General features: G+C 39.7%; 2 protein-coding genes and 1 long non-coding RNA gene across 5 annotated transcripts in view; 2 read left to right on the top strand and 1 right to left on the bottom strand.

Moving 5' to 3' along the window:
* Positions 1-9,236, top strand: part of znf574 (zinc finger protein 574) — a 26,086-nt gene extending 16,850 nt beyond the window's left edge. For all 3 annotated transcript variants that reach the window (XM_034697139.1, XM_034697140.1, XM_034697141.1), the window contains exons 7-10: positions 3,700-3,794; positions 5,197-5,345; positions 6,254-6,541; positions 8,224-9,236. In XM_034697139.1, coding sequence (XP_034553030.1) covers positions 3,700-3,794; positions 5,197-5,345; positions 6,254-6,541; positions 8,224-8,823 — 1,132 coding nt within the window. In that variant the 3' untranslated portion in view covers positions 8,824-9,236. The remainder of the gene's footprint in view (positions 1-3,699; positions 3,795-5,196; positions 5,346-6,253; positions 6,542-8,223) is intronic.
* On the bottom strand, positions 4,944-19,609 carry LOC117822432. Its single transcript, XR_004633172.1, has 2 exons — positions 19,172-19,609; positions 4,944-5,366 (listed from the first exon to the last, which is right to left on the bottom strand). It is a non-coding gene; the product is annotated as an uncharacterized LOC117822432 (long non-coding RNA).
* grik5 (glutamate receptor, ionotropic, kainate 5) overlaps positions 19,257-19,609 on the top strand; it is a 114,100-nt gene continuing 113,747 nt past the window's right edge. The window contains exon 1 of the mRNA XM_034697142.1: positions 19,257-19,422. The gene's annotated coding sequence lies outside the window, so the exon portion shown is untranslated. The remainder of the gene's footprint in view (positions 19,423-19,609) is intronic.

Genomic DNA, 19,609 nt, shown 5'->3' with positions numbered 1-19,609 from the left:
ACTAACATCATGTGGTGTCATATTACACTCAGCTATCAGGGAGGTGTTTTAAGTTTAAAGCATATCTCGATGTGAATCAGCTGTTAAAGGTGTTGCGCACAGCGGAGACGCTCAGCTAGGGGGTTGTGGCTGAGTGACAGGTCTCCGCTTTTTAAAGAGGATCAATACGCAACTGCTGCTAACAACGACACGAAGGGTCACAACTTTAAACAGGACATTTCCACCTTTAGATACAATGCCAACAGACTGGTGGAAATTATAGTACACTATGTTTGCAGACCAGCAACATCGGAGCCGTCTGGGCTTTTCTGCAGCTAGACTATGACCCGGTTGCGCTCTCGGCAGACACATGACCCGGTTGCGCTCTCGGCAGACACATGACCGAATACACATGTTTATTATTCGCAATAAGAACGAGTAGACAGAAAACTGGACTCTGTGAGTCTGAAGTACTCTATTATGAGCCTTTATTTTATAAGACTATGTCAGCGGAGAATATTTTTATGAGCCGGATCATTGATAATCAGTGTTAAGCATGTACCCGTATTCAATTCCGTCAGTTATTTGCATTTTGTTGCTGTAGAAAATATATTTTTGGTGGAAAAAACGTATTTGGCCTTGTTTTTCCCATAAGAATAATAATGTTTTTTTTTAATTTATTGATTAATCGATAATTGATCATTAACATTTCCAAAAATCTATCACGCAAAATACTTACAATGTACATCCCTAATACAAACCCAGTGTTTCGAGGCTCTGTGGTAGCATGGCAGGATAAAGCAAGAACTAATTAAGGCCCTGCACAGTGTCGTACCAAGCTTATCAATTTCACAAGTATACATATTACTAAAAGTATCACTAACATGAATGATGAAGTTGGATTTTACAGATGCAAACTGGAAACCAATGGATGATATCCTTTAGTCAATGACTGTCAAACTAGTTGGTGCCACACAAGTCCACTAGAGGGTGTAGATGAGAGAAGTGCAGGGTAGTAAACGATCAAATGCCTTCTGTTCCGTTCTTGTACAGTTTATCTAACCTCACAGGCAGAGTACAGGCAGACCAATGTGTGTAACAGTCTATGATGGTATTTTTGTCAAAGCATTGAGTTGATATAGATGTAATTATGGGAACATAATAATAATTATTATTTTATTTGTAGAGCACTTTTCAAAAACCAAGTTAAAAAGTGCTTTTCATGAGCAAGGACCACACCAACAACAGAATGAGTTTTGAAAGATAGTTGATTGATTATGGATTATTTTATTTATGTATATTGAACTCGCAGTTGCTTTGGGGAAGCTTCGTAGAGGATCCGCTGTAGCACCTGGGCACGACAAACCCCCTCAGGGCACTATGGATAAGGAGGAGGGGAGCAGAAGGAGAAAGGGAAGGGACAGAGGGATGCGGGACCAAGAGCAAGAAAGCAGGAAATGGTCAGGTTTGAATTTATGGGAAAACGTAAGAGGCGTGGTTGAGGTGTGGCCCTGCTCCCGAAATTTTGATATCATCACCACTACATGGGCAGCCAAATAAATCAGGCAGATCATAAAAACACACAAGTCAAGATAAAGAAATAAAACATATTTTAAAAAACATAAAATTCCCCTAAAATAACTCTAGAGGAATAGAATTTTCTAAAAATATATTTCTTAAGACGGTTAAAATAAAATAAAGTCAAATACAATTCAGATAAAAGGAAGGCTCTGCACTAAAAGTATGTTTTAAGAAGGGATATAAAAGAGCTCACTGACTCAGCGGACCTGATCTCCTCGGGCAGATGGTTCCAGAGTGTCGGACCCCTCACTGCGAACGCCCTGTCCCCTTTTGTTTTCATTATTGTGTTAGGAATGCACAGTAAACCTCTGCCAGAGGATCTTAGTGCACACGTCGGCTCGTAGGGTATTATAAGGTCTGCTATATAACTCAGAGCAAGTCCATGTAGAGCTTTAAAAGTAATCAGTAAAATCTTAAAATCATTCTAAAACATACATGGAGCCAGTGCAAGGACACTAAAACCGGAGAGATGTGGTCGAATTCTTTGAGTTCTGGTTAAACCCTGGCAGCTGAGTTCTGTGCAGTTTAGAGACGATGAAGAACTTCACAACATAATGCTTCTACACTGCCTGCCTTACTTGAAGTCATAACCCACAAACACTTTTTAGCATTGCATTCACAGTCTGGGAGGTCTGCTCCTACGTAACCCAAGAAAGGTTACTTAAGGTTAAAATGATCATGTTTATTTCCTAGTCCAGAATGAACTATTTATGAACTATATAAGGATTATCAGTTGAACCCATTTTAGAACTAGGATTGATAAATCCATTATTCAAGTGTTATCATAGCTTTTAGCATAAACCCAGGAGTAGTAATAATCTTCTTTACATAGGGCCATCCACGCTTACTAAAGAACATCTGGTCCGCAGAGGAGGTGACCCTGACTGAAATTTTAATACACCCAACTGCCTCAGGGTCAGCTGTCCACCAATTATTGATTTCACTTGTCTACTTAACGGAGAGCAGAAACATCCTGGCCTCTTCTGAAGGCCTTCCGAGGTCCTTGCACATCACCTCTAAACCCCTGCTTTACTTTAAGTGACGTGTTCTTTTAGTTAAAAAAAATTGACTGAAGCAGTGTGATACACCGGATATGAGACAAATACTTGTAGGTATGCGTCATTTAATAAATATGTACACTCCTTAACTTGAGCATCAGCTGTGTTTTCAGTTTGTGAAAAGCTGCTAAAAGAACAAGTACTGTACACTTTCCATACGGTGAGAACAGGTCTGATGCAGCATAAGGCGAATGCATCCCAACACTTCTCTCATCCCCTTAGGCTGTATCCAGTAATGTTATGCAATAGATAAATATAGTATTTCATGTCCTAACTCTGACTCCTCCTAGTTTACTGCTGTTCTTTTATCTCTGGCCGTTACTCGTTCAGCTAATACCCCTTATTTAACCTAAAGCACTGCTAAGCAGACACACTCTTCTAATTCTGCTATGAGTCACATATAGCTTAAAACTACACCATGACTTTCCCATATACCTGTTATCATGCATTTATAACTGTCTTTATTTAAACGTGAAAATCATTGAGAGCAAGCCCTCATTTACAATGATGACCAGCATATAAAAAGATATAACCCTAAAAAGAATGATGATCAATTAAAAACAAACAACAATTAAAAGTAATGTTACAACCATTGAAAAATAATGTTGCACAAAGTCAGTTAAAACAGGTACAATCAGAGGTTAAACATTTTGAAGCTAATGATTTAAAATGATTAAAAGAAACCAGTGCATTCATTTTTAAAGTGCTTTGAAGTGAGTTCCATGCAGATGGTGCAAAAACGCAAAAAGCAGATCTACCCAGCTCAGAATTAACTCTGGGAACCTGGAGAGTGAGCCAATCAGTTGATCTGGTGTGTTTTGCTCAAGAGGACCAAACTAGCATTGAAGATAAGTGTGATGGTAGCATCCCAACAAGCACTTTATAAATAAACAGGTAAAAATGCAATAAGTCTATTTTGGAGCTTATACATGATTAAATAAAACTGTTCTAATGTCTATCACCTGTGCCCATGTGGTACATCAGCCCTTTTTCTTACTCCTGTGTTTGATTCTTCCTTCCTTCAATAGTATGAAAATCAGAAGCAATTGGCTTAAATGTGTTTTTTCTTTTTTTTAAATAGACTCCTGCACACGAGCCATCCATTCCCTTGCCCTGAATGTGGAGAAGCATTCAAACGCAGGAAAGACCTGGACCTGCACTCTTTAACTCATCAAGGTGAGGGTTCAAAGCTCAGTCTTTGTATTTGTATGAATCACAGGAGCAACTGTAAGCTAACAAACACCTGATACAGCAGTCAAAAGGGCTCTGCTCTATACTTGAACATCTTTTCTGTGTGCCACCTCCTTTTAATTTCTCCTCTGTCTCTTATCAACGTGTCGGCCTGTGATAACTGTCAGGAAGATTGACAATGGGACCAAATGAGGTGAACATATCAGAAAATCAGATGCAAGCCCCAGTGGCCGCTTGTAATGAAAACCAATTAGATATGATGTCCTTATAGGTACAGCATGCAGTGAATCATTATTGATTAATGCAAACGGAGTCGTAAATGTCCCCATCATCTCGCCAGGGTGGCCTATCTTGTTTATTTACAAACATACGGTCGTGTTATATGTGCATTGTTCCCCTGATGCATTAGGTCAATGACTTTCCATTGATTCGCATCTCATGTGCAACAGAGGAGGAAGGTGAAGGTAAATGAATTGGGGGGCGTTGGATCGTCAACCTCATTAGTTAAGCCTGAAGAGTCGGCGTGGAGCAGAGGTCAGAGGTATGGGGCTCTTTTGAGAGAGATGATTGGAGGGATTGATCCATTGATCAGTCCAGGGCCATAGGCTGAGAATGTCCTTATTAAAGGTTTAATTAGAGGGTCCCAACAGGGAGCAGCATGGATCACCCCCACTGGGATAAACAGTGCAGATGGTTAGCAGATTGCAAGATGTTGGCGTGACAACCCATAGTCGTGCTGATGAACCATCAGTGTCAGCCATTTCCCAGCCAGGTTTCCAAGAGCAACCCAGAGACGGTTAGGGTTAGCTTTGCCAGATTACAAAGAGGCCACCATCTGATTAGCACTGAAATGATTGGATGATGAATTGATCAGCCATGTGAACGTACTAAATGAATGTACAGCACTTTAAAACAATCAGTTTATCGCTGTAACAAGCTCCCAGTGTGCTAATTTGGCCTTCATATAGTCCAAACCAGAAACTAACAAACAAACAGGTTTTTTTTTTGTCACAGCAGACATTTTGACTGGTCACAGAAGGAAAAGCCAGCGTGTTATGAGCAACACTTATGAAGGCTGTGTTCTTTTCAAGTGTTCCTGTAATCCATGACAGAAGGACAGTGAGACCCTGAAGCTGAACCATCATTACTTTTATTTTTTGCACCTGTTCTCTCCACTGTGAAAAGTCAGATATGTGCTATAGAAAAACTGTCTCCCAAACATGCTCCACCCCTACATCCTGTGGAATACATGATCAGCATTGAACTGCATTGTCATAATACGCAGCCAGCTATCGATGGATAAGCTCCGATTTGCAATCAGATAATGTTTAAGTTGAAGACACAGAATAGGCAAACTTGACTCCAACTTGATGATGTCCCATTGCAGACAAGCAACCAGCGATGTGCCCTCACTGTTCATCCCAGTTTGTGAACCAGTCCGTGCTGGAGATCCACATGCAGCGTTGCCCCACCACAGAAGAGGAGAAGAACACTGGTCGTGGACGGGGTCAGGGACGGGGACGATGCACTGGACAGGTTGGGACCACATTCAATGATCTGATTAAAAGAATATACATTCAAAAGTAATTAGTTAGAAATATTACTCCTACACTGAACAGAGGGTCAGAGTTTGAGAGATTGTTTTATTTATTCATTCAGTTATTTAACTTTGTTTATTGGCTTTTTCACAATTACAATAAAAAAGCTAACATTTCGTGTACAAATGCACAAATAGAGACATAACACTGGACAGTCAATTTCCCCCCTCTAAAGAAAAACAAAAACAAACACAAAGAGAAAGATCAAATAAAAAATTAAATGAAATGTAAGTGAAATAAAGAAATTAAACAACAATAATACTAATCATATAATAATACATATACATACAAATATACACATTTATACTTTTTGGGTTATTATTTTGTCAAGGCCCTTCTCCCATATTAAGTGGACCATGAGACAAGTTTGAGTGTGAAGGGAGATCAAGAGTAGACATAAACAAAAACAGAGCAAAATAAAAAGTATCAGTAAACATACTAACAATAAAATGATATGGTAGAGTTTAAGAAGTGAGCCACAGTGAGATTGTTTTATTTTAATTCAAGGATTAGTTGGTAACAAAGATAAAACAGTTGCTCAGGCAATGTGGGTAATCACTTTCTTAATTTATGCTCCGCCTCTTTTTAAAGATTTCTGTCCGAGGCATTTTTCTTGCACTTGATAGCTTTTTGTCCAGGCAGAAGGTTAGCTACAGGGGGGCAGATTTCAACAAGATATCCTGTAGTTATCTAACTGTGATGCTGTCGTAACTCTTGACATATACCCTAGAGACGCTAACCTTTTATCTTTTCATTAAACCCCTTCACTGTCTATTTTCCTTCCCCTCAATTTTTTTGTTTCCTTCACAACCACTTTTTACCTTCCTCTGTTTATTCCTCCCTCAGATTGAGTGTGACCTATGTGGCCACCGCTGCATGACCCAGGAGGGCCTCGACCTCCATCGTTTATCCCACACGGGCCAGACCCCTCTTAAATGTCCTGTGAGTCCTTGCCGTCGTCGATTTACCTCCAACAGTGCCCTGGAGCAGCACGTGCTGGCCCACTTCCAGGGGAAGCTGGGCAGGTCCAAAAATCGACCCCGCTTCCGCTGTCAAATTTGCCACAAGGATTTTGCCTACAACTCCACCTTCAATGTTCACATGAGGACGCACACTGATGAGAGGCCCTTTGAGGTAAGGAGGATGATGGTATTGCATGTTTGTTTCAAAAAAAGCATTTCTCTGAGCATCTTCTGGAGCACATTCTGTCCTTTTCATACAAGGCTTTCAACCTGTATTTCAAGTCCAGCACTGCCTCACCCCCCAATGGTCACACCCTTTCACAGCATCAGCCATGTCATCAGATCTGGACCATGGCCATTTCTGTGGTGTGTGTCCTACGGGTGTTTCCTCCCTCCCTCCCTCCCTGTGTACCTGTGATTAATGGCAGGGCTGAGTTAGGGCCTGTCAGCTCCCCTCTGTGCCTGTTACTATTCTGGGACTCTCTCTCTCTCTCTCTCTCTCTCTCTCTCTCTCTCTCTCTCTCTCTCTCCACACACAGTTAGAAAACACTCTCTCTCTCTCTCTCTCTCTCTCTCTCTCTCTCTCTCTCTCTCTCTCTCTCTTTCTGCTGCTCTGGTGATGAGGCAGGACATCAACTATAGACCCACCAGAGCTCATCACAGCACGTCTGACTGTACAATTGATTGAATGTTTGTGGCTTTGCTTTGAGTCATTTCTGTCAGGCATGGGGAGGTTTGAGGAGTATTGGTCCCCAAGCACACAGGCAGTTATTGGAATTAACCTGAATTGGGTATATATTCTATACATTTCTAAGAGATCACTTTGCTGAGTGTATAAAGAGCAAACTCAACAGGAAAGGTAATTTTATGGGAGTATAACTCACAGAGATACTGAAACAGCAAAACTGACAGCAGGGATTACAGTTTCAATCCCAGTAGGAACCAAAGCAAAGCACAACAAAGTCATTCTTATGTAGCGCTTCAGGTTTGATCAAGTATTTAGTAGACTTCGCTCTTTGCACTGAGGTGGTAAGCAGACAGTGAATATTAATGGGGTAGAAAGATATAATTGTGGAGCTGTCCATGTGATTATTTCTCATGGTGTCCACTGTTCAGGTGGATTTTTTTCTACATTGCCCTTTTTTGTTTAAGACATTTTTAAAGCACATCTTCATCACATTTTTTTTACTTCATACTGTAAAGTTGATTGATTAACTGAATGAAAATGAATTAAATAAGATAAGATAAGATATTACTTTATTGATCCCCGGGGGGAAATTCAGTTGTTAGAGCAACCCAGACATAAGTACAATCAAGAAGATGTTTTAATAAGCAAAATAAAAATAGGTAAATAAAGATAGAATACAACTTAGATATATACAATGTTACAAATGGAATTTAGATTAGATAGCAGTAATTACAGGCAGTATTAAAATGATTCAGTAGTGACAGGTTGACATGCTATGATTATGGTTGGTAATGACAAATTAAGCAATAAATAAAATAAATATGGGTATGTAATATGACTGGGTCAGTGGTCAGCATGGTGCAGTCTGTGGCCTCCATTACTGTTTAACAGTCTGATGGCGGTGAGCACAAAGGAGCGCCTGAGGCAATCAGTCTTGCACCGTGGTGGAATGATGCGTTGACTGAAGGAGCTCCCCATCAGCCACAGCTCATCATGGAGAGGGTGAGAGGGGTTGTCCAGGATGGCTTGCAGTTTGTCCATCAACCTCCTCTCAGCCACTTACTCCAAACTGTCCCGTTCAAGGCAAACCACTGTTCTCCTCTCCTCTTACTTTTTCTTTCACATTTAATCCCTCCCCTTTATCTTTATCTTTATCTCCCCTCTAGTGCGCCACCTGTGGAAAGCGCTTTCGCCAGCTGCCCCACCTGCAGGACCATGAGCGCATCCACAGCGGCCTGCGGCCTTTCTGCTGCTGGATTTGCGGCAAGAGTTTCAGCGTTGCCGCCCGGCTCACCGAACATGCCCGCACCCACAGTGGGGAGAAGCCCTACCCCTGTTCCCACTGCCCTGCTGCCTTCCGCTCCCGCTCCAACCTGGACAAACACATCCGACTACACGGAGACCTGCCTCTGGAGGAAGCTGCACAGGCGGCACAAGCAGCAGAGGCTGCACAAGTCCAGAAGGTGTTGGAGGGGGCTAAGGTGCTGTCTTCTCTTGCCACTACAGGAGAGATGGATCCTGGAACAGTGCAGACCATCTATGTACTGCAGGGGGCTGAAGGAGGCACTGAGACGGTTATGATCCCCTCTGATCAGCTAAGCGGCATAGATGGCGCCTCACAGGTTGTCATCCTGCCATCTTCTGTTCTCGGAGCTCAGGGAATTACTGTTCCCACCATCACCATGGATGGAAATGAAATTACGATGGTGGAGACGAGCCATTCACCTCAGCATGCTATTGAGTTCATAGTGGAGGAGACTGTATAAAGGAACATTTGAACCATTTAGGAAAGACCAAAAAAGTAGAAAAGGAAAGAAAGATTGGCTGAGAATATAAATACTGTTGATTGAGTGAAGTTTGATAATTGAAGGACATTTATTATTTACCAGGAAAGGTATATAGTTTGATAGGTAAGTCCCAGACTGTGTAGAAATAAAAGTTACTGTAAAGCAGTGTTGATTCAGTGTCAAATATTGAATTAAAGGTTGATACACAGATGAAACCCTCAAGAGAGCAGAATGTTCCTTTAATTGGTTTTTCAAACTGATTAAAAACAGGTTGTAAAATTGCCCCTGAATAGTATACAGAGCAGCATTTACAGCCTCAATTTATTAGGGGAGCACCAGTGGTGGCCCATGAAATGTCTTCTGCTGTCTTTATAATAAAACGCTTCAGCTTTCACACTTGTGAGCGTCCATCACTTTATAAGGTGGATGACATGAGGCCACTGCCCCCATCACATCAGATGGGAAGGACTTTATAGCTTCTGCTGTAAATTGCCACTTGTGCCTTTTGACAAATAATACGAGGTCTTCTGCTGAGAAATAGACAGACCCACTCAGCACAAGTCGGTCTGCTTATCAAACCGCTCTGTGCCTCTCTTTGTCAAACGCACGCTCAGGTTAGTGAAAGACAAAATGATGGAGGGCTTTGTACATAGATCCGCCCTAATGCTCCAATAATTTGTAAGACAATATTTATTGATTTTTTTTCTGCTGTAATTAAATACAGTAATAACTAGGATACAGCAGGATTTATGATGATCTAGTTGCAGTATAGCATTATGCAGTGGCAAGTAGTGCTATGAAATTATCCAGTGCTAGCTGTATAGTTATCAAAAATAATGATCCTATTTGTGTCTGAATGGGAAGAGGCATGATATGATATAAGTTTTGCCAGCGCTGCAGTAGCCCATTATAGGCTTCTAAAGTGCAGTTTATGGCTGTCTCCCACCCAGTGATTGCTGACATGGGGGTTTGAACCGTGCACACACAGGCACTCAGTCTTATTTTGTTTTCATGTCATGGAGAAAGATATGCTGATGATTGTGTGGGGAACTGGAATGGGAAAATTTCAACATTTCTGCAGAGTGAGAAGTGTATCAGGAAATAGAGGGCTCCCGAGGAGCAAAAGAAGCCCGTGCCAAGAATGTAGCTGCTCCTCATTGCTTTCTCTGAGAGAGTCAACAGGCAACCAGTCGATAAATACATGTTTTTCCCCTCCTTAGAGAAGCTAGGGAGCTGATATTCTGGTAGAGTGCCGTTTATCATACCTGCTGCCTAACATGAAAACTGAAAACACACAGATGTGTAATGGAATTGTTGATGCTGGAGGGGAAAACGTGAGACTCATATGCTCTCCAGAAGCAGTTAGACCGCTGTGTAATGGTCTATTTGTTAAACAGATGACAGTAAACTGTCTGACTGTGTCCAAAACCTTTGCTCATCTACTGCTAGTGCCTTAGCTAGTTGTTTTCTTTTTGGTGCTTTGTTTGGATGTTTAGAAAGAATAGTTCTCCCCCACAGTGGCGAAGAGTTGAAAACAAGATATACCTGAAATTCAGATTGCTATGAGTTTTCACTTACAGCTGTGCAGCTACATTTTAACTGACAGTTGATCTGTTTTTTTAATTTTTTGGGCATTTTCGCCTTTATGGATAGGACAGCTGAAGAGAGACAGGAAATTTGGGGAGCAGAGATATGGGGAGGACATGCAGTAAATGGTCGAGGCTGAATTTTAACCTGCGACCTCTGCGACTAGGACTATAGCCTCTGGCTGTTTCCGAAACTGCCTACTATACTAGCAGTACGTACTGATTTGGTCAGAATTCACTATGTAGTAAATAGTATGTGAACAAGAGTAAAATCTGCAGTAAGCCAAAACTCCCCGGATGTCTACTGATTTGGGAAAATTTCACAGTATCCATCGGACCAGTCTGCCTCGCGTACTGTTTCCCACAATGCACAGCGCTTGTTCCACTTTTTCTTTTTCCTTCTTTTTTGACGGGAGGAAATCCATTTTTTGGATGCTGTGAAAGTTATCAAATTACATATAAACCACTTCCTAACTTTTTAAATCATAAGTGATGCTAAAGAAGCAGTTTCTCAGCTTCGCCATTGTTTACTTCCGCTTTCCGAAACCCGAAATCCAGTGACGTCTGACCCAGCATACTACAACACAGATTGAACAGAACAGCCATACTATACTAAATTCAAAAGCAGTATGTAGTAGGCAATACCTACTGCCTACTACATTAGTAAGTAGTATGTAGCAGGCCGTTTTGGAAACAGCCTCTGTATGTGGGGCACTTAGACCGCTAGGCCACCAGTGCCCCGTTGATCTGGTTTTATTTGCATTGTATCTGTTACATCGTTGTGAAGCAGCAACAATCAGACTGTAAATGGGTAGAGAGAAAAGATAATTCAAGGAAGCACTGACTGACATAGTAGCACAAATACTGTAGTAGCAGAAAAAGGTGCCTTTTACCTGCCATCTGTCAAAAACTGAATTGAATTGTATTAAATGTGACTGCACCTTACTATGTGAACACAGCCCAATGTTATCTTAGAAATGAACTGAGTTATTAAAATGGTGAAATGAAAATGAACCAGAAAGACTTTCAAGGGCACCTTTTCTTAAAGGAAGAAGAACCCCTTTGAGATGATGAAAAATATATTGTATTTCTGAAAAATGATTCATATTTATACTTTATTTTCCCCTCAATGAAAAAAAAACACAAACCAATATTGTGTAAATAATTTATTATCATGCATGTTCATAGCTGAGAGGAATATAAACTACAGAGTAGAATTGCATGCACTATGTTTTTATTGCAATTATGTGCTTAGATTGTTTAATGTATACGTTTCAGAAGCAGCAATGAGAAGATGATTTTCACATTTCGATGCAACTAAATGAAGTGGCCAATAATGCAGATATGTGGCATAAAATAACCACCAGATTAAAGAATGACCTTGTTACAGGAACAAGCAAATTCAATATAGCTGCTCTCACCCTGGGCATCCCTTTGATTCTCACCTCTTTATATCATAAACACTAAAAATACCTGAAGTGACCCTCAGGAGAGAATGTGCATATTCAGCTCTCGCAGCAGGAAACACGCTGACATCACTGTGTCCCTCCTGCACAGGTGGAGGACACCAGAAGCTCAGCAGCTTTTGGCTCACACTCCCAGGTAAGTAGGCCTATAGTATTCATGCTGCGTTTAATACACTAATATTTAGAAGTGTTTTGACTGTTTATTAGGAATATGCATGTCTGTGGTCCATGTTGGCTAAGTCTTTGCCACACATTTGCACTGTTGTAATGTAAGAGAGAATTGTTAGACGTCTTCCGTCATCCATTCTGCCCGTTTTGATTTCTACACCTTTCTGTAAATGTGTGTGAAACGAGCCGTTTCAGACTTCCGTGTTTTTGTTACGTAACAACAATATCCGGTCTGTCACGGAGTCAGAGCTCGGAGCTTGTTCAGCCCATAGACTGTATAAAATAATACTGAATCCCTCCCCCGTTTTTCATTACCTGCACAAATGTGTGCTAACAAGGAGCTTAGGAGGGAGGCATGCTAGTTGTAGGCTGTCTTAATAAACACAAAGGTCGGTTTTACTCCCCACGTCTGCAGATTTGAAGTTATAGTGGATGATTTTTATTTGTCATGGATAAGTGCTAGCGCTAGTTAACATAGCCACATAGCTATATGTTCATAGCTGTAGCTGTAGCTGTGTACCAAGACACACGTCGACATACTGACAAATAAAACAACAAGAAACACAGAATCTGTGACCAATCCTTCATAAAATGTCCTGCTGCCTTTCTGGCAGAGATCAGTTTGACTCCCCACGTCTGCAGATTTGAAGATCTAATGGATGATTTTTATTTATCATGGATAAGTGCTAGCGCTAGTTAGCATAGCCACATAGCTACATGTTCGTACCTGTGTACCAAGACACACGTCTACATACTGATAAATAAAACAATAAGAAACACTAAATCTGTGACCAATCGTTCAGAAAGGTCCTGCTACAGGCGCCTCTCCGTCAGGATCAGATTCAGAGGGTTGAAGTAACGTGATCTCTGAGCAGCCGTGTATATTCAGCCAACATGTAAACATTAGATCAACGTGCTGGAGAGCCGAGGCACATCCACTTCCGGAGGGGGCGTGGTCAGAGGGAAAACAGAGTGTTCTGATGAGGAATGAAGAAGAGGACTTTTCAGGCATGCCAAAATCTGATTTCGAAGTGTTTTTTTGAGCATAAACTTTAAAGACATGTTTTGGGGACCTCTTAGACCAATATATATTGATGAAAAAAGCGTGATATGTCCCCTTTAAAGGCTGACAGTAGATTTCTTTATTAGTGCCCTCAAATGTAACTTTGAAAAAAACATGTTTTGTAAGTCCTTAAAGAATTAAGCTTAGAAGATTTATGCCACTTTGTCATGTTTTTTTTTTTTTTTTTTAAAGTCAAAAGGAATATAACAACCACCTATGTGAGAGCCTGAGTTGGGCCACCAACAGGGAGGTCTCCACAGCCTTCACGTTAACTTTAAAAACTCCTTCACTGCTTAAACAGTGTGAAACACCGGGACAAATGTTCAACGTACTCTGACTCATTCGTCTAAAAGTCATGTGATTTTATTTCACATACAGCAGCTGTCTCATAAAAAAGGTGAGTACAAATAAAATCATCTTAGAGTTTTAATTACTTAGATGTGTTTAGTGTTAATAATAACTGTCCTTTCATCCTGTATTTGAAAGAGTAAATCGCTTCACATGTTCAATCGGTATAAATGTCTCAATCTCTTCGTCCTCACGTGATATAAAACATAATATGGACAACTGACCTTCATACGATGCAATTAAAAAAACGATATTCCTCAGCGTGGTCATTTAAAGGCTACAGAGCAGTGGTATGAAAAAGAAAGAGGGAAAACTAGAACAAAACGCACTAACAGGCTGAAAATATGAAGTTAAAATGATGAAATATTTGGAGCAGGCTTTGGATACAGGTGATCAAACTAACAAGAGTCAACAGAGCTGTATGGAAGTAGACTACACCTAATACTGGGTGAGTAATGTGATCAGAATGAGTAAAGTGATCATAGTGAAACAATAATATGTTGGGCATATAACAGTATAACAGTAACAGCTGCACGTTTTTTTTTTATTTTTTAAATGAAATTATATTTTATACGATTAAAAAATGCCTATAATTTCTGTAATGTAGTTTATGATCAATCATTCCACTGATAAAAATCAGACTCACTGCCAGCTGCAGCCTTTTTTTTATTTGATAAACAGACTTTGTATGTTTTTATTTATATTTTTTAAGAATTGACATTTTTATTTCTTACATTAATTTCAATCCTTTATTGTAAGGATTTAAATGCAATGGATTTTTTATTTTTTTCATAAAATAAACAGTTTTCACATCTACTTGTATTAGTTTACACGGCAGACCCGCCACATTCAATATGGCGAACGCGCTGACGTATTGGAGCAGTGGGAAAGCCAAGCGGCAACCTCAAAGTCCGATGTGGAAGTGTTAAAAACTGCAGTTCATCGAGGATCCGCTTGAGGCTGGCACCGAAAGTACTGGAAGTCACATACACATGAATGGGAAAAAGACGATCTTAACAGCAGAAATAAACATGTTTACAGCCTGGTACAAGCTCATTTCTCGATGTGCTCACACTGTACGGGGGGTGAATTTTTTTCTAACGCAGCAGTTTCGAAGATATTGAGATTAAGAGTCTTTCAATGAGAGGCATAGCTGACTGCGGGAACACTGCAGCTGTTGGTTAGGAGGCTCAAACTCTGTCTCTTTACATCACACTGGCTCGACTGAAGCAATATGGCTGCCCCCAACGATTGTTCTCAAAACAGCTCTTCAGAAATAGATGGGTGACGTCACGGATACTACGTCCATATTTTATACAGTCTATGGGAAAAGCACAGTCAAGGCGGATGCCTTTTCAAAAGATTTATCTATTACTTTTACAGTACCAGAGTATTTCAACATTGTGAGTTTTTTTTTTTTTGCTGTTTTAAAGGTACTTTAACCTCTTTTCCATTATAATGTGACATTTCAACCATTGATCAATAAGTTTTAGCTATTCTGACAATTTTCACATTCCTCTAGGCTTTTAAACAACACATCCATCCATTATTTCAGCAAGTGTCAGCTATTTCAGCCATTTTCCATTAGTTTTAGCTATTTGCAGAATGTATCCAATAATAAGCTCAGAGTGCATCGGTTGGAGGAAGAGATGGGATAGCCCTGATGGCATAAAAGTTTTACAGCTATATACACAGACAGAAATTGCTAAAAGGCAATGAACATAAACTGAATGTCTTTGAATCACTAATATAACAAATAGCATTTTTTTTCAAGTAGCAAGAGATGTCAGTGCAGATCTCTGTAGTTTAAACTCTCCTCACTGTAAAGGAAGATAACCCTGGTTTCAACTTGGTATTTCTCTGCTTCTCCCAAAATTATTTTAGAAATGTTAACCCTAGACACTAGAGGTTCTTTGGATGAATTAACTTAAACAAAAAAACGACAACAAGATTTCAAGCCCTTCTCAGGCATGTGAATATCCAACAGGATTCTGCTTTGCATTTCTCCACTTTAATGGCTCCCAAGAGGTCACTTCATCAATCCACTTAATCTCCCAGTCTAGCACCTGTCTTTATGTGTGTTTGCTTTATCTCCTTAAGCACATTGTTAAACATCTTTAAGTAAGAAATGTGCTTTGTGGTAATAAAAGGTTTCTAGCACTAAAAGAAGTGGAATGTAATCTTTATGTTTATTACACATTCAGCATCAAATTTACTGCTCAAGTAATACCACGGTGTAAAAAAAAAGAAAACTCATGGTGCAGCCCTGCATTAAGGTTTCCACTAGAGGATGCATGCACAAATAATTTTTGCACACCAAAGCTCTAAAATAATTAAAGCTTTGGTTCTCTATTGAATACAGTTATTATTTCACAGCATGTTTTTATAGAAACATTGTAACTGTTTTTTTTTATTTATTAGTTTATTTGACAGGGGCCATGCAAAACAAAAACTGTCAAGCCAGAGTTAGCTATAAGCTAATTTTCATCTGTGGTCCCTGGGCAGGAAGATGTTAACAAATGTACAATACAAACGAAAAAAAACAAACAAAAAAAAAACATACTAGCATTTAAAACAATACATGGACTACTCAACACAGTCCATCACTAATAACAACACATTTAAAATTACATTTCATTGTCTCTAATTTGATGCATTCAGATGATCACATGATTGTTTTTCCTTGAGCCATAATTTCAGTTTACTTTTAAAAACACTGAGGTTTGTACAGTCTCTAATGTGGGTCGGGATTGAGTTCCATTTTTCTGCTGCTCTGACTGAAAATGCAGACTGTCCAAATGCAGTCTTCCTACGTTTAGCTGAACAGTCTCCTCTTGCTGATGCCCTGGTCTCCCTAAGATTGTTCCTGCAGAGTAACACACATTGTTTAAGTGGTGGTGGGGCCTGATCATTAATTAATTTATACATCAGACACATATCTACATAAAAAAAAAAAACTGTCAAGGGTCATTAAGTTATATTTCGTAATGATTTTACAGTGGTGGTACTTCCTTGGTTTTTTATCTAGAGTTTTCAGTGATTGTTTGTAGAGGGTGTATAATGGTTTTAGAGTGGTTGCTCCGGCCTGAGACCAGCTCGTGGCACAATAAGATAAATGAGAAAAAATCATTGAGTGCATGTATAGTTTAGCAGCGGCAAAAGGTAACTGATGCCTGACATGTCTGAAGTTCATAAGGCTGGCTCTTACATTTCTGCAGACATTTTTTACATGTTTCTTAAAATTTAGGTTGGAGTCAATTGTTACGCCCAGAAACTTAAAATGTTGAACAATCTGTATTACCTCTCTGTTTACAGTCATATCAGGTTGAGGTGTATTGTTTCCCCTGATAGAAAAATACATTCCGACAGTTTTGCTCACATTAAGCGTTAGACAGTTGTGAGTGAGCCAATCTGAGACTTTGTTTAATGCTGCAGAGATTTTGGATGCAGCTTGTTCTCTTGTTTTAGCATGGATATAGATAACTGTGTCATCTGCGTACATTTGGATCTGTACCTCTGGACAGATTAGGGGCAGATCATTAATATACAAACTAAATAAAATTGGCCCTAGGATTGATCCTTGCGGCACTCCAACATTACAACTAGTAAAAGATGAGCACGTATCATTAATTCTTGTACACTGTTTTCTTGAGCATAGGTATGACTCCATCCATGTCAGTGCTTCACCAGAAAAGTTTAACTTTGACAATTTAGACAACAAGACATTATGATTAACAGTATCAAAAGCTTTTTTGAAATCAAGGAAAACCGCAGCAACAACACCTCCACTGTCAAGACTAGATCTGATTTGTTCTGTGAAATAGCAGATTGCTGTCTCAGTTGAGTGATGTTTCCTGAATCCAAACTGCATAGGATGCAATGGAAAATGACTGATATTTAAAAAAGCTATCAGCTGGTCACAGATGACCCGCTCTGTGACTTTAGAGATTACTGGGAGAATACTTATGGGCCTGTAGTTTGCTACATTGGTTTTATCACCTGCCTTAAAGATCGGAGTTACTACTGCTGATTTCCAAGCACTGGGAAATTTGCATTGTTTTATTGACAGATGTACAAGATGACTAATAGGAGCAGAGAGGTTACTTTTGTACTTCTTCACAAATGCAGGATCACAATCAAAAACATCTTTAGCCTTGGAGGTTTTAAATTGATTCAAGACTTTAATTATAGAGGGTTCTGACACCTCAGAAATATTAAAAACAGGGAAATCACAGTTTTGTGAAGTAATGATTTTGCTTCTTAAGCCAAATGTGTGCGTCAGATCTTGGACTGAATCTATGAAATAATTATTAAATACAGAACATATTTGATTTTTGTCTTTTGTTAAAATTCCTTGAACTTCTAATTCTAATCCTTTGGCTCCTTTGCAGTTGTCTTTCTTTAAAACTTTGTTGATGTTTTCCCAGGTTTGCCTACTATTTCCTTTAGCTTCATTTATCATATCTATAAAAATTTAGCTTTTTCCTTTCTCAATTCATTGACAACTCTATTACGAAGATGCTGAAAGGTCCTTCTGTCATGGGCTAGTCCTGATTTCAGTGCGATTTTTAAGGAATGATCCCTTTGTTTCATTAAACTCCACAGATGTTCAGTTATCCAAGGCACATTCTGTTTTTTCCGAGGACATTTTATGTTTTTACCAAATTCATCTTTAATGTTGTTGATTGTGGACATAAAACATATTGAAGCAGACTCTGGATCATCTGAGGACAGGATGTCAGTCCAAGTTAGTTGTTGAAACTTCCTTTCGAATTCACTAACAAGTTTCTTAGGAATAATTTTGATCATATTTTTACTTTCTTGCTGGTACATGAACCTGTGCTTTGTTAGTTTCCTTACTATCAATGTCAAATTATGATCTGACATCCCAGTCACTAAATTAAATGATTTAGTTATTCTTTCTGGTTTGTTGCTGAATATTAAATCTATCTGGGTTTTGGATGACTGAGTAATCCTAGTAGCGCCTTGGATAAGTTGTTGGAGGTCGAACTGATTTGATATGTCTTTAAGTTTTTTCCTATTTGCCTTGTCTGCCCAATTGATATTAAAATCCCCAAGCAGGATTAACTCCTTATTTTTATCAAGCTCTTTTAAAATGTTTTTAAAATGTTCATAAAACCTGTTATTTGATGAGGGAGGCCTGTACACAGCAACAACAGTAAAAGACATAGATGGAGACAAAATAAATTTTACAGCAATGCATTCCATATCCATAGTGCGGTCAAATTCAATTTCCTTACAATTAAAACAGTCTTTCACGTACATAATCAGACCTCCACCCCTGCCGGCTTTTCGGTCTTTCCTGAAGACGTTATATCCCTTTATTATATATGCAGAGCTGGGTGATGAGTCTGTCAACCACGTTTCAGATAAACAAAGGAAGTCAAGGTTTGAGTCAATCAGTAATTTTTCAAGTTGTTCAGTTTTTGATGCGACACTTCTGATGTTTAAATGCCCTCCGAGTAATCCTTTAGGCTTTGAACGCGGGTCCCACAAAACTTTTGCGTGGTTCGTTGTTTGAAGCACCTGAAAGCTGCGCTGTTTGAGCGCAGCGGAGTTGTGTGGACGCACGTCGGGGATAATTGGAGGTATTTGTGTCGAAGTTACCGAAGTAACATCCATCATATGACGGTAAGGAGTTTTATTGTCACTATATTGCTTGGATGAGACGTTACCTTGTCTTTTGAGGATGCTGAAGGAAGGAGAATCACACGCGGAGTCAGGACAGCTGATTTCGGGTCCAGGATTTTGATGTACATCACCTGCGAGCAGGATTGTGACTGCTAAATATCCGAGTATTCTCCGAAGCTGTGCAGATGATTCTGATTTTGCTTCCTTTGTGGTTCTTGTTTGTATTTCGGGAGAATTCGCTTTTCCAGCGTCCAGCAGCTGGGAGAAGCAGATGAGCTGGCTCCGTGAGTTAAAGGTAACAAGGTGTTCAAGGTGTCCTTGCTGCTGTGGATTAGACGCCGAGCAGCAGAGAAGTGATAACATCAGAAGCACTGCAACATAGCTGACAATGATAACTTTTTGTAGCGAGTCAGAATTCATTGACCTTCGTCTTGAGGCAGTTGTAGAGTATACGCCACGTTTATGAACTTTAAAACTGAAGT

This window comes from Notolabrus celidotus, chromosome 12 (assembly GCF_009762535.1).
Source record: "Notolabrus celidotus isolate fNotCel1 chromosome 12, fNotCel1.pri, whole genome shotgun sequence".
Lineage (NCBI taxonomy): Eukaryota > Metazoa > Chordata > Actinopteri > Labriformes > Labridae > Notolabrus > Notolabrus celidotus.
This window is presented reverse-complemented; position numbering and strand designations above follow the sequence as displayed.